At 39.8% G+C, this 14,729-nt stretch overlaps 1 protein-coding gene across 1 annotated transcript in view; it reads right to left on the bottom strand.

Annotated features, from left to right (window-relative positions):
• Positions 1–13,114, bottom strand: part of LOC131253346 (clathrin heavy chain 2) — a 35,206-nt gene extending 22,092 nt beyond the window's left edge. The window contains exons 1-5 of the mRNA XM_058254315.1: positions 12,890–13,114; positions 12,060–12,264; positions 2,870–2,958; positions 2,685–2,763; positions 2,455–2,582 (exon numbers count right to left, since the gene is read on the bottom strand). Of these exons, the coding sequence (XP_058110298.1) occupies positions 2,455–2,582; positions 2,685–2,763; positions 2,870–2,958; positions 12,060–12,264; positions 12,890–12,934 (546 nt within the window). The 5' untranslated portion in view covers positions 12,935–13,114. The remainder of the gene's footprint in view (positions 1–2,454; positions 2,583–2,684; positions 2,764–2,869; positions 2,959–12,059; positions 12,265–12,889) is intronic.
• Positions 13,115–14,729: the final 1,615 nt, after the last annotated feature.

The raw sequence follows: 14,729 nt of genomic DNA, 5'->3' as shown, positions 1-14,729 counted from the left end.
ATTTGAAATTATTTCAAGTCTTAGACCCCAAGCCCCCGTAGATTTGATCCCCATGGCTACCCCACAACGTTTTTTTCTTTTTTTTAACACATGCACACATACGGCCACACATTCACGCCGTAGTGGGATTTCACCACCTATGGGTACTTGAACCCTTGACCAGGTGTTGAAACTCCTAAGAGTCCACCACCGGAATAAGAGCAAGGACCCCACAATGTTCTTTAGAGTTAGGAAAGTCCTTCGCCCAGCATGTACATGCATTGCATAATGAGATCAAGAGGAAGATTAATTCAAGTAATGAACATTATAAACTTTCTGCTGACACTCACAAGAGATTTAGGGAATTTCTACTTGGAGATGACGTCATGGTTCGTATTAGGTCTAATCCGTTTCCACCTGGATTCGTGAAGAAGCTTCATGTTCGTAGCATAGGCCCACATAAATTTGTGAAAAGGTTGAGGTCTAATGCTTATGTTGTTGATATCCCTACTACATGGGCATCAGTTCTACATTTAATGTGGAAGATTTAGTTCCCTTTCACGAGCCATTAACTCTATCCACTGGCTCCCTTGTTTCTTCCCATACCCTCCCTATATATGGACCTTGGCCACAGCCTGATCTTTCTTTACCCATCTTACCTTCTCTTCCACCTGCACCGAGAAGAGACGAGATAGATGAAATTTTGGACTCCGAGGCGGTTTCCACTTGCTCTGGGGGTTTCCAGAAATTCCTAGTCAAATGGAGGAATAGGCCTATTACAGAGAACTCTTGAATCGCAGAGGCAAAGTTGCAGCGCATCAACCCCGTTTTGCTCGAGAGATACAGCAGTTCACTTTTGCTAGTGACGAATTCTTCCTACCCAGGGAGAATTGATGCGAATGTCAGTAGTGCACCATTTAGAGTGTACCAGAGGAAAAGGCGTCGCCGACAGAGTACCGAAGTGGAGGAGTTGATGTGGATGGACGTTGGGTCCATCGGACCCATTTTCTAACGCGCTACGAGTGCAGGAACGGCATAACCGCACCCTGACCATAGATCCACGGGTCAAATTTCACACCCCACCACACGAGTGTTTTAGTTTTAGGTGTTTTTGTTCTTTTCCTTATTTCAAGGGCTTTATTGCACTTTCTTTAGTTTTCGTCTTTTTTCATTATTTTTCTTGTTTTCAGGGACTTTAGTACACTTTTACTTTTTCCATAGCTTATATATACTTTGTGAGAAGCCCTATTTTTATTATTATTAAATGAATAGAAAATCGTCTCTTTTTTTCATATTTATTCAAGATATTGGGGTTTCAGGATTGGCCCTTGAGTGTTGAGGATTCCACCCTGATTACAGGTTTCCTTCCTTCTAGATCTTCGAGGTGCAGGAAAAGGTAAGAATTATCCTCCTTTTCTTTTGACGACAAAAGGACCTGTACTTTCTTCATCTTGAACATTTCATTCTTCAGCTCTTTCGTTCCTCTCTGGATATCCCCTTTCTAGTTTGAACGAAAAGAGGGATGGTTAGTCAGTAAAATCAAATCCAAACTTGAATGTGGACTGACTTATGCTAGATCAGGGATATTCTCATACCCCTAGGTCCTCCCTTTTTATTGTTTACACGATTTTATGCTAAGGGGCATGATCCTAATGGAATGACCTAATCTTTGTTTTGAAGTTTACCTAATCCCTTTAATTGGTGTATTTATTTGAACATTTTTTAACCTGATTATACATGCATCTAAGATTAGGTCATCACATGTCACTGCATCAAGCATGGACGAGTGTTATCAAAGGGCCATGAGGATCCAGGATCAAATCATATGGGCAGCAGCCAGGCAAGCACCACCCGAGCAGGGCTTTCACTTCCAAATACTGCTATTATTTCAGTACTACATTCGGCGGTTCCTTGCAATTTTGGTAGTGTCTCTATTACTTCCTTGATAAGTAGAAGCAACAATCAGATGTCCAACTCTCCTAAACACAAAAGTAACTCAGGCCATGAGAGAACAACAATGGAATGACATGTTTTATTGTAGAGGTGTAGAAGATTACACGGAGACTTGTCCAACTCAAATAGCTTTTTGTGAACCATATGATTGTATATGCAGCCTATACGGTTTGTATAAAGAGAGTTTTGAGATCTGTAAACATTTTTATTTAGCTTCCCTATTTTATTTGTTTTTATTGTGTGGATCAACAAGAACTTTTTTAGACTCAGATTAGCCCCCCAGAGTGGGGGGCTCCTACATGGCATCAGTCGTTTTGGTTATTTGTGGTTGTGGGTGACCCCCACTGCACTACTCTTTTTCTCATTCTTTATTTTTCTTTTTTATCAGCATGCCCTCCTAAATCGCCCTTTCAATTGATCCAATAAAGTAACTCACAGGTAAGACTCTTGCAGAGAGTGCATTCGACTTGATCAGAAAACTGAAATGCAATGCAATTAAACAGAAATGACACCACAACATACCTCAGGTGAGCCCGGAGCAATTCCGATCAGAACCAACCACTTCTCAGAGGGATCACATCGATAGTTAATTATTTGATTGTTTGTCAAATTAGCTGTTCTATCAAACACCTTTACAGGCTCCGAGTCACCTGCACACCAGAAATAACAATATACATAAAGCCAGCAATTCAACGAAACCATCAGTAAGAAAATGAAGTAAAAGGAGTTAAAGAAACATAACCCTGGTTTACCTTCAATTGACCAATGATACACAGAGGTTTGTGTCACCAAACCCAACATCTTGGGGGTAATCCACTTCCAAAAGGCAACCTGCAGATTTCAGGTTTACAGTGTTAGATTCAAATGGATAATGTCGTTGAGAAACAAGATAGCATATCAACAACTAGAGACTTGAGTTACTAGAGTTTCATGTGACCTGCTCAGGCATCTGATGCGATTTCATTTTTGCTTTCATCTCAATGTTGAATATTTGAAGGTGGTCCTGAGTGGTTCCCGGAAGTTGAGCTTCAAGTACAAAGCCATAATCGATTAGTCATATATGAGATACCACCAAAGTTGACGTGCTAGAAGTAGTAGTAAAAATATGAAGAAGGGAAATTGTATTCCACAAGTTATCAACTATTTACTTGTTTTTGTTGAGGAGGCTAATTCAAATAGTTCAAATTAGTTTTAAGGGCATAAAATTGCAAGATAAATAGCAGAATGATAATTTTGATGGAACAGTTATTCTCCAAATTACAGCATTTCTCTTAACTGATGAAAAAGATTAAAAATTTAAAGTTCAGGTGTGTTACAAGGAAAAAAGACAAACATTTGAAATCACAAGCAGAAAGAATATAGGTAGTGCTCAAAAACTTTAACATGTGTTGAGATCATACTAACAAATCTCGATCTGGGCACTATCTCCCTGAAAACAAAATATTAAAGATATGTACTATAATTCATCAGTCACTGCAGCATCTCAGCCTTATCCCAACTAACTGGGGTTGACAAAATGAATCTTGTTCCGCCATTCCACAATCAAGGGCCATAGCATGAGTTAGACCGTAGGTCATTAAGGATTTCCATACTACCTCCACCCACATCCTTTTGGGCCTTCTCCATGCCCTTTTGGAGCCTTCAACTTGCACCAAAAAAATTGTATATTAATTAGTGGATCAATTTTAATTTAAATGTATAGGAAATAATGAAATATTTTAACTTCAAGTAATTTTTGCTTTAAAATCATGACAATTTTGTAATAAAATCACAACAAATTAAAAAGTAACAAGATTTTGAAAATCCGTGATATTATTGAGATAATATCGTTCAATCAATTTGCCACAAAAATATCATGAGATTTCCAAGATCTCAATGATATTTGACACAATGGTTGAGAGAAGACCAGAAAATTAATGTAACAAAAAAAAATGTGCACCCTATACTTTTGATCGTATATTCTTTTCTTTTCTTTTTTTTAAAGCAACAGAAACTTCATTAAAAAAGAGGAGAAGAGAAACAACAGAGGGAGAAAGAAACAAATGAAACAACAACAAAGCAAAAGGGAGAAGGGCTATACTACCGAGATGGCAGACAACCCCTAACAACCTAGAAAGCTAAAATAAAAAAACCTTAAATCGTTAACATTAGAGGCCCATTCTATCACCAACCTTTTGGCCCTAGAACCAACCACCGAAACGGAGGAGGAAGCATTGTTGAAACAGCGATTATTTCTTTCCTCCCAGACAGCCCACCAAATAGCGATAATTGCCATGCGCCAAATGATGGACTTGGCCTTCCCCACTTTCTGCCCATTCCAAGAAGAGAGCAGGCTTCCCGCCAAGTCAGGAACACACCAACTCACAGAAAAATTCTGACAGAAGTCGGCCTGAATTTTAGACATGAAGGAGCAGTGAATAAGCAAGTGGTTGACCAATTCAACTTCACACATGCAGCATAGGCAGATATTAACAATCTGCATTCCTCTCTTGACCAAATTATCAACTGTAAGAATTCTATTGCGGCCAGCTAGCCAAGCAAAACAGATGAACTTAGGAGGAACCGGATACTTCCAAATGAATGGAGACGCATCTTGAATATGGTGATTCCCAGGGCAGGAGGCGGCGTAGAGAGACTTAACAGAAAAATGACCCGACTTCTCTAACAGCCAAACAAGACTATCAGGTTGATGACTGAGGGGAGCGAACCGAAGGATGCACTCCATGAGAGCTTCAAACTCCGTAGCTTCGCTATCACCAAGATTTCTAAAGCTTCTGATGTCCCAGACAATGCGACCAGACGAAACAGAGTAGCAGTTAATGATGGGGAAGTCTTTCATAGGGGACAGGCGGTAGATTTGCGGAAATTGGAATTTAACGGGCCGTTCCCCAATCCAAAGATCTTCCCAAAACCGAATAGAAGAACCATCGCCCAACTCGAAAATACTGTGTTGAATAACTAAACTTTTCACTTTAAGGACCCCTTTCCAAATATGGGATACCTTGTAGAGCGACGATTCTTTAGGCCACCAATCCCCATGAGATGAGCCATACTTACCTTTAACGATCAACGCCCAAAAAGCCTCCTTTTTAGTAGCAAATCTCCAGACCCATTTCCCTAGCAACGCAGAGTTCATCGTTTTCACGTTCCTCACATTTGCTCCACCTTCCTTGAAGACCTTACAGACATCGTTCCAGTGTAGCAAGTGAAACTTCCTCTGATTTTCTTTACCAAACCACAGAAAATCTCTTCTAATTTTATCTATAGCCTTGAGCACCTGCCCAGGACACCTGAAAAGCGACATGAAATAGAGGGGGAGGCTAGACAAAGCAGCTTCGATGAGGGTCAGGCGACCGCCCATTGACAAATAACGGCACTTCCACGAGGCGAGGAACTTATGAAACTTGGTGATGATCTTGTCCCACATGGATTTCGGCAGCCGGCCCACGGAGAGAGGAAGACCAACAAAGGAGGTTGGAAGAGAGCCAACCTGGCAGCCAAGAGTGTATTCTAAATGATGATCGTATATTCTAAATTTGCAACCTTCAAGGAATTGTTGTTAATCTAGGCCATCCATTTGGTGGCCCCACACTGGATTGCTTCCCATTATCCTTGATCAAATGATAATGAACATCCCATCTGCGGCTTGCAAAATGGACAAGTATGTTATGGAAGGCTAGCATTTGGATGGATAGGGCCATTTGAGCATCAAGATGATCTTTTTTTTTTTCATGGCCCAGTGTGGTCTAGACATTATGGATTACCTAGATCAATTGTGTTGTACATGTCTCCAAATGCAATTAAATGAACTATAACTTGTACTATGAGTGGTTTACTAACAAAAGCTATCTTCTAACTTTGCACATTGTAGGTTTTTGTTTATTCATTTATTTTTGTTATTTATTGCAATTTCTAATTGGACCACAAATTCCTACCTCTATCAAGCCTCTTTCCTATGGAATGGCATTGCAAAGGTTGCTTCACCGATGTTCGAGAATCTCTCTCTATGGGAAGAGGAGAAAATACTAGATTTTGGTTAGATATTTGGACTGTTAATCGCTCACTAGCAGAATCTCTCCCCTCGATCTTCGCTATCTTTGCGATCCAAATGCCTTGGTCAGAGATTGCTTCAGCCCCTTTGGAAGTGGAGGGTCTTGGCCTCCTCTTCTCCGAAGAAATCTCTCTAACTTCAAATTTCAGGAACTAATGTCGATGTCAACTGCTTTGCAGGGAGCGCCTACGCCTCTCCCATCTAATCCGAAAGATGCCATTTGCCGATCATTTCGCCCTTGGGAAGGTTCTCAGTGAAGTCTTTTTACAAGTCTTTATCTACTTCTTCCTCCTCCCCCTGTCACACGAGCCCCATCTAGTTCTATGGGGTTTTGCCAAAGGTGGTTGCTTTCGGCTGGCTTGTGGGAAGAAAGAGAATTCTAATTATCGACAATCTTAGGAAGCGCGGGATGCAAATCCCTAATGCGTGCCCTCTATGTCTCAAAGCGGAAGAATCGGTAGACCATCTTCTGCTTCATTGCCCCTTCTCATCCAATATGTGGTAGAGCATCCTCATACTAGTAGGGGTCTCTTAAGTTATGCCTAACTCGATTGAAGATCTTCTGTCCGGTTGGCATGCGGAAGAGGGTGGAGCTTTAGGCTAAAGGAAATGGAGGACGATCCTCCTACCCGTCTTTTGGGCCATTTGGGATGAGCGCAACAACAGATGCTTCAGGAATTCTTCAAGTTCAACGGCAGGAGTGTTCTCCAGAGTGTTAGTTTTCTTTAGAGACTGGACCCCCTAGCTTAGGCGGATCCTGTTGTTTATTCTGTCCCGTTCTTTTATTCTTTTTTATTTTCTCGAGTCCGGGCTGCTACGAAGGTGCTCGTTCGCCATTTAGACACTCTTTCTGTTCTTCCTTGTTTTTCTTCTTCCCCAGTTGCTTTGTTTTTTGTTTTCATTTTTTGGTGGTCATTAGTTTTTGTTCTTGCAATAAAATATTACCTTTCAAAAAAAGTAATAGCAGTTTTTTTTTTTTGAAAGATTCTAATTAGTAATAGCAATTAGAACATAAATCAATCAATTAAAGTTTTTAGTGATAAACTCTTGCTTTGCACCTCGTGTCCTAGTCTTCATTCATCTCTACAATACTGACACAACACACTTGAAGTACATCTCCACTTCATCCACCCAACTCTAATTCCATTGTGAGCATCGTCATAAATCTCCAACATAGTGTGTCGTAACAACTATTAGGGGGCCTTAATGGTCGTTACGTAAAGGTAACGGTGGCAACCATTACACGTTACAGGGTCGTAACAACTGTACCATTACAGAAAGAATGACCGATAACAGCCCATTATGCCCCTCATAAAGGATGTAATGGTCCATTACGCTCCCCATAAAGGTTGTAACGACCCCGTAATATAGTCCATTATAGGGTCGATACAGTTTTTTCAAAAATAAAAAATATAAAAAGTATAAAATTTTTATTTAAAAAAAGAAAAAGAAAAAAAAAAGAGACTAACAGCCGTTACAACCCGTATCATAAAAGTAACAATGGTGGTTGTTATAGCCACCATTATCATTACGAAATACCTTGATCTCCACATACTTTCGGACAATTAGAGCCAAATTTACCATTACACATCTTGATGAATCTCATAACCATTGATTTTAACTCAAGCCTCACCTCTATAACCTTTTTATTGAAGTCATTCCAAATACTCTGTTTTAGTTCTATTAATTTTAAGCAACTACACCTTTTTTTGAATATTTATTTTAAGCATCTAGACACTAGAGCATTCCTCCAAATTGATTTTAACTCAATCCTCACCTTTATAATGTTTTTATTAAAGTCATACCAAATACTATGTTTTGGTTCTGTTAATTTTAAGCAACCCCACTTCTTTTATTTTTCTTTTCTTTTTCTAATATTTATTTTAAACATCTAAACTCCAAAGCATTCCTCCAAAACTTCAACTTTTAGCATCCCCCTCTCGTTAACCTCATTGACCAACACCAAGTCATCCACAAACAACATGCACCAACAAACTTCATCCTGGACACTAGTAGTTAATTTGTTTGTGACAATTATTTTTCAACTACCCAGTATAATTCCTCTTTTGAAGGGTAAATGCTACACTTTGTTAACTTCAACTCTATTCAAAGATTTCTACTGTCTATTGTTTATTCGAGTTAATAGATATTTTGTAAATTTATTTCTAGAGTACACCTCATTCATTAGGCTCAACTACTCGCGCCTTTAAAAAACATTAACACCCCATTTGGCACCTTGGATTAGGTGGTAAATGGGTGTATTTCAAATCCAAATAACTGCTTCTTGTGTTTGGCAGCCTTGGATTTCGAGGTAAATGGAATTGGAGGTATTTCAAATGTACATTTTTGCTGTGTTTTTAAATCTCAGCAAAATGCTGAGATTCCGGTATAATCCAAAGGAAATGCCTCTCTTGCCTCCTTTTTAAAGGTAGGAGAGTCGCACATCAAACGTGTCTCTAAGCTACTAATCCATTGGACACATGGCACACTGATGATACCCCAAAACAATCCAATTATCGGCTACAATATTAAAATCACATCAATAGAATAATCTGAACCATCCAAACGCTAGACATCTAAATGGACAGTTAAAAAATGTCAGTGAGTCACTCGTTTGTGATCCTTGCATTTGTGACCCACCCAAGGTTCGGAATTTCCTCTTTTTTGGCCAAAGTATATATTTTAATGGGCTTATTACAACCATTCTATCAAAAATCATATATATATATATATATATATATATATATATATATATATATAATTTGGGATATGAAAGTTGATTTAGTTAATCAAATCTAAGTCCTATGAATATACTGAAGAATTCCAATGCCCTCCAAATACAAGCTCCCAAATGAAAGATTTGGACTCCAGTGCATTTCAACCAAACACAAATGAGAATTCGAAATCACCTTGATTCCAATGCAATTATGATTTGGATTCCAATGCATTCCAAATCCAGGCTCCCAAACGGGCCCTAAGTTAATTTCCAATTTGGTTTGAATTATTTTGAGGAAAGTTTTAGTTGTAACATTCTACACAATTTCCTAAGGGCCTGCTTGGATTCATGGAAAGTACGGGAAATAAAAGTGTTTCCCATGAAACTCACTTTCCATTGTTTGTTAAGCCTTTCTTTGTGAGAATTTGTGGAAAATACCATTTCCCACTTTCTAACTTTAAAATAAAATAAAATTAAAAAAAAAAGAAAAAAAAGATGAGCTTATTTTCCCACCTCCACCCCTAAGAAATGTATTTTCTCACAGTGGAAGGAAAATAGGTTTCTCAAGGGTTAAAGCCCAAATGCACTACTATCTATGTTCAATCGCCTCACATATGCCAAATGAGATATTGTCCATCTTCAGTCATGCCCCACACATGCCATTATGCCACATGTGCCACCATCCATCCTATCTTATGCTCCACGTGTAAAGAACCTCCAATGTGCTAATGTGCCACATATGTCATCATCCATCTTCTCTTGCACCATGTCACATGTACCACCATTCACCTTACTTGTGCCCCACATGTAACAATGTGCCACACGTGCCATTGTCCAACTTCAATTATCCAAATATGCCATGTGCCAATTGTAATAATGTGCACAAGTGTTATCAATCTAGCCTTAGTGCCCACATGTCAAATGTGCCAATGGATGTCTTGTGCCACATGTGCCACCATACAACTTCAAATACCTCACAGGTACAACGCATGTCACAATTCAGCTTCAGGTGCCCACATATGCTACATGTGTTACTATTCATCTTTAAGCATCCCACATGCATCACATGTGCTAATCTAGCACATGTTGGTGACTACCTAAAATCCTTTCAATAAAAGTTTTTGTTTTGCCAAACAACAAACTTAAAAATAGATTCTAAATTTCTGCGAAAATCTTGTTAAAAAACAAACAAGGAAAACAATATTTCCTTTGCCATAGTTTCCTATAAATAAGGTTTCCCAAGAAACACTTTCCTTTCTCATGCTTTTCATGAATCCAAATAGGCCCTAAAGGCAACTTGAAAAGGAGAAACATCATCTTTCATTCCAATTGCAATAAAAGAAAAGCTTGCGCAGCATGCAATCTCAAGGTCCCAAAAAACAAGTGCAACTGAAACATCTCAATTCAGTCCTAGAAACAAATCCTGAAGCATATATGCATGTGCATAGAGCGTTCAATATTTATGGAGAAATGTTTCTGCGGGAGTTTACAAGACTGGTTTTTTTTTTTGTTTGGTAATGAATGTTGTTGAAAGAAGCCCCCTAGGGAACAAAAAATACAAGCTATTTGAGAACCTCATGAAAATCCACATCACAAAGAGATCCCTCCGCATAGAATGTTCAATATTTGTGGAGAAATGTTTCTGCGGGAGTTTAGGAGACTGGTTTCTTTTTTTGTTTGGTAATGAATGTTGTTGAAAGAAGCCCCATAGGGAACAAAAAACACAAGCTATTTGAGAACCTCCTGAAAATCCACATCACAAAGAGATCCCTCCCGACAAAGGCCATACATCATCAGATTTGCAACCCGCAAATTCTTTTAACAATTTTGCCCTGAAAAACAACCTAACTCGAATACTATAAATCGCCCTAGTTGTCGTTTCCTCTCCCTCCATATTGATCATATAATTGCAAGAAAGAAAAGATTCCACAAAATTTATCCCTTTGCCTCTAATTTGACTGACCTCCATGCCTCCAGCATCAAGACCATCGATGCCGGCAATGCCAATGATGCCTTCAACTTTGTGGATTTATTTCACGCTAGATATAGAATAAGTAACTAGTTGACAACACAAAGTTTGTATACTAATTGGAACAGATAGAGCAGGAATCATTAATTTAGACACTAATAATAGACAACTGAAGGAGCATTCTTCTGCTAGCAATAGATATAGTAATGGCTACATTGAAAGGATAATTATTTTTTTTAGGAATTCCTCAAGTAAGGTATTGCCTGCTTAACTAATTAAATGGACTTAGCATTCAAATCTGATACCACATTTAGCCAAAAAGTTTGTATCCAAATGGAATGGAACTGAATGAAGATCATTGAAATAGACTTTACTAATAAATAAATGACTGAGCATGACTCTACTGGTAATAAATATAGTAACGACCACTTGAAAGAATAGTAGTTTTTATAGTAATTCCACAAGTATGGTATCAAATTCTCATATAACGAATTAAATGGACTCAGAATTCAAATCCGATACCACGTTTAGTTAACCCATGTTATTGGTGATTAGATTGATAAAAGTTCATGGTCCAGGCCTACAGCCTATCTACTAAGAAAGAGGAACATCACATTGCAGGCTTCTTGTCACAGAAAAGACTAAGTAACATCTTCTTCTTTTTTTCTGACCACTAAAGTAAATTAAGGAGTAACATCATACCAATATATATATATATATATATATATATATATATAGAAAAATAGAAAAATAGAAAAAAGAAAGTAACAAAGGCAGGGGCAGTTAATCCAACTCACTTAACCTACTCCCCATGCCTAGTACACATGGAACAAGTTAATAGATAAAAAGGGTTCTCATCACAAAGGTCCCGACAATCGAAATGCATGTACCCCAACCCAAAATCAGGCTAGTCAGACAATCCTCACTGCTGGAGCCTGGATCTGAAGAACATCGAATTAGACCTGTAAACTTTTCTAGAAGTCTAGTGCTTAATCAAAGTCAGCAGTAATGGTAATCTGAGAGGCCTCATTTTTTGTCCCGGGCACATCCATGGCAGGGACCTCCCTGATAAGGTGCCCATATCTAGCCCAGGAGTGCCCTGTGCATAAGAGGGCAGCAAATAGGTTGGGGTGGTAGGAGCAGTGAATGGGTAGAGTTATCATTCGTCAACAAAGGCAAGTATATCTCACACAAAATTCACACAATCAGCAATTTTCCAGCTGTAGAAATATTTCAGATACTGCACTGTAGTCTTCTTCCAGCCAAAACCAAATGCAACAAGGAGAAGAGCATGGTGCTATTGCAGATGTTCTTCTCAGAATAAAATACAAGATTTAAACCCAAAAAAAAAAAACAAAAAACAAAAAAAAACACGGAAACCTGTTAGGCACCTTTCAGAGCAAGAATTCGGGTATTGGGATTCATCAAAGCGGAGTCTGCAGTGATTGGCCTTCTCAACGGCTGCATCGGCATGCTCATATCAATGATCACGACACTATTCTGGGGCGCAGTTTCTCGGACGCATATGTACTTTTCAGATTCCATTGTAACATGCGTGAACGTGATGAATTGCGGGTTTATTCCGAGACTTGTCAACTGCAAATCCAAATCAAAATCAAATAAACCTAGTTTCTCAAATACAGCAAAGAGCTTTTTTCTAATCTGTTCATAGTGAGCGGATTTTACATCAAGAAACTATCTAATATCAGGTGATCCCTACTGTTCATTGAGCAGATCCCATCAGGGATAGAGCACTTGACAGAAATCGCATAGATCAGACAATCCCACCCATCCGTCCAATGGCATTTCCTCAACCAATGCTAACCATTTGCAATACTCTCGTGCATTGAATAACGGTTTAAGATTGTCCGACGATCAAGATTTCTCTGCTGTGGCCACTTGCAGCATGGTCCACCAGAATAACGGTTCTGGAACATAGATTTCCATGCCGCATGCCCGATTTGTGCCCAGAAACGGAATGGTGAAGGATCCCGGGTTAGGTAAAATTCAATTCCCATAAGACCTTTCCGAAATCACAAAATTCCGCAAGACGAGCAAAGATCACAGTCCAAAAGCCTCTAAGAAAACAAAAATGGCGGAACTTTTGGGAAAGATCTAAGCCTAGCCAAACAGATCTGGACGGATCTACAACGAATCATTCAGAAAACGAGATTAATCACTGACATGAGGTGGAATTCTGATAAATAATGAAGAAACTCACCGTCAGGGCCTCTTTCATCGTGATCGGAGCGTTGGCGGCAGCCATGGTGCCTGGATCGACGGTTCCCCACCGTCGGATCTGCAGAGGAGAGGAACAGGACCAGAAAGCAGAGGTTTCAAAACCGAAAGCGGTATTGGAAAACTGCCGGTGGTTTTGGAAGCCGCTTAGATCTGGAGCAGCAAGCCCCTTTTAGAGAGAGAGAGAGAGAGAGAGAGAGACAGAGAGACAGAGGTTTGGTTTGCTTTCTCGACGCTCGTTGTTATGAAGTGGAGTTTTTTTTTTCTTCTTTTATTTTTCACGATTTCAGATGCGCTGGAAATGGAAGTTCTACCGAAATGTTGCGGATATCTGAAGAGCATTTGAAATCCAATTGCTACTCGCGCGGATCGCCATGCGAATCCTAATCTCGCTGCACGTGCCAAGTTTGGCACGTGTTCGATAGGTTGATGGTTCGTCCATTGGGCCCTACCATGCGTGATACCTGGAACAAGAACGAGGCGGATCTGTATATCAGGCAGGTCGGGGTGTATAAGGAAGTGGATGGATGTAAAACGGTCAAGTTCTGTGGGCCCAACATATTATCCATTCCGTCCATCAGGTGAGAAACCATATGTTAACCGTAAATAAAAAATATAAGCCCGAAGAAATCCTCTGATAACCTACACCAATGGAAAACTTTAAATTTGCTCCTAAAACATCCAAGCTCACATAATGTGGCCCGCTCGAGTTTTGGATCGTGATGAGTTTTGTATATTCAAATCCCATGAAGGTTGGATGTGGTGGGGCCCATGTGAGTTGTGTATCTGATCAATTTTTGGCCCGCATGGCTTAGAATTTACGATAGGATCTGATGGACGGAGTAGATTTTACATATTCAACAAAGTGTTCCCACAGCTCCGTGATGTTTTACAGGCTGGGTAAAAGCAGAGGCTGCAGTGTATTGAATTGACCACCAGCTAGTTTTCGGGGACTCGGGACCCACCTGAGCACCAGACGGGATTGATTCCATGCCAAGGCGTTTAACGCGTGGGGGCCACCTGATAAATGCCCCTTAATTCGCTTATGTGTGCTACCATGATATCATATCATGGGAGCGGATCAGGTGTTACCCGGTTAACTAACACCCTACCTGATGCTTCCCTAACCGTACGTTGAGTCCATCCTGATGTCTTTTTTGTCCTTTCACATTGTCCAGTCGTTTTTCTAGTCCATTTTAAGGCATGGTATAAAAAATGAAGTAGATCCAAATCTTAAGCAAACCACATCACAGGAATTAGTGGTTATTAAACGCCTACCATTAGGGTCTGTTTGGATCGCCCGGATCCGACGTACTGTATTGCTTTAAGTTAAATAAATACGATATACCGCGTTTGAATTAGATTTGAAATCCGATTCAGTACGTGGCATGCGAATACATCGCTGAACCAGGTAAGGGTGGACACGCGGTTTGATAGTACATCAGCTAAACATCGGGCAGTGCAGCGATGTAATTGCACTGCACCGCCTCTCACAGCAAAGAAGTCTCTCAAATCTCACCGTGCTTCACGCGTCCATCTCATCTTCCTACGCCATCATTCTCTCTCTTTATTGTTTTCAACCCATTTGCCAAAGGAATGGATGGGTTTTCGGCGACATCTTAGACGTAGACGTTAATGCTTACTCCGTCTTCTTCGCGTACGTGGAAGGTGGGGTGTCCTCATCTTATGGCCATCATTCCATAAACATGGTTTTTGTTACAGACAAAAACTTCATACCGTATGTTAGGCAGAAGTGAAAGAAGGTAATCTTTTCTCTTCTCAACATAGATTCTGGGACAAGAGCTGATCCTTCTTTTAAATGG

Source organism: Magnolia sinica, chromosome 8, assembly GCF_029962835.1.
Source record: "Magnolia sinica isolate HGM2019 chromosome 8, MsV1, whole genome shotgun sequence".
Lineage (NCBI taxonomy): Eukaryota > Viridiplantae > Streptophyta > Magnoliopsida > Magnoliales > Magnoliaceae > Magnolia > Magnolia sinica.
This window is presented reverse-complemented; position numbering and strand designations above follow the sequence as displayed.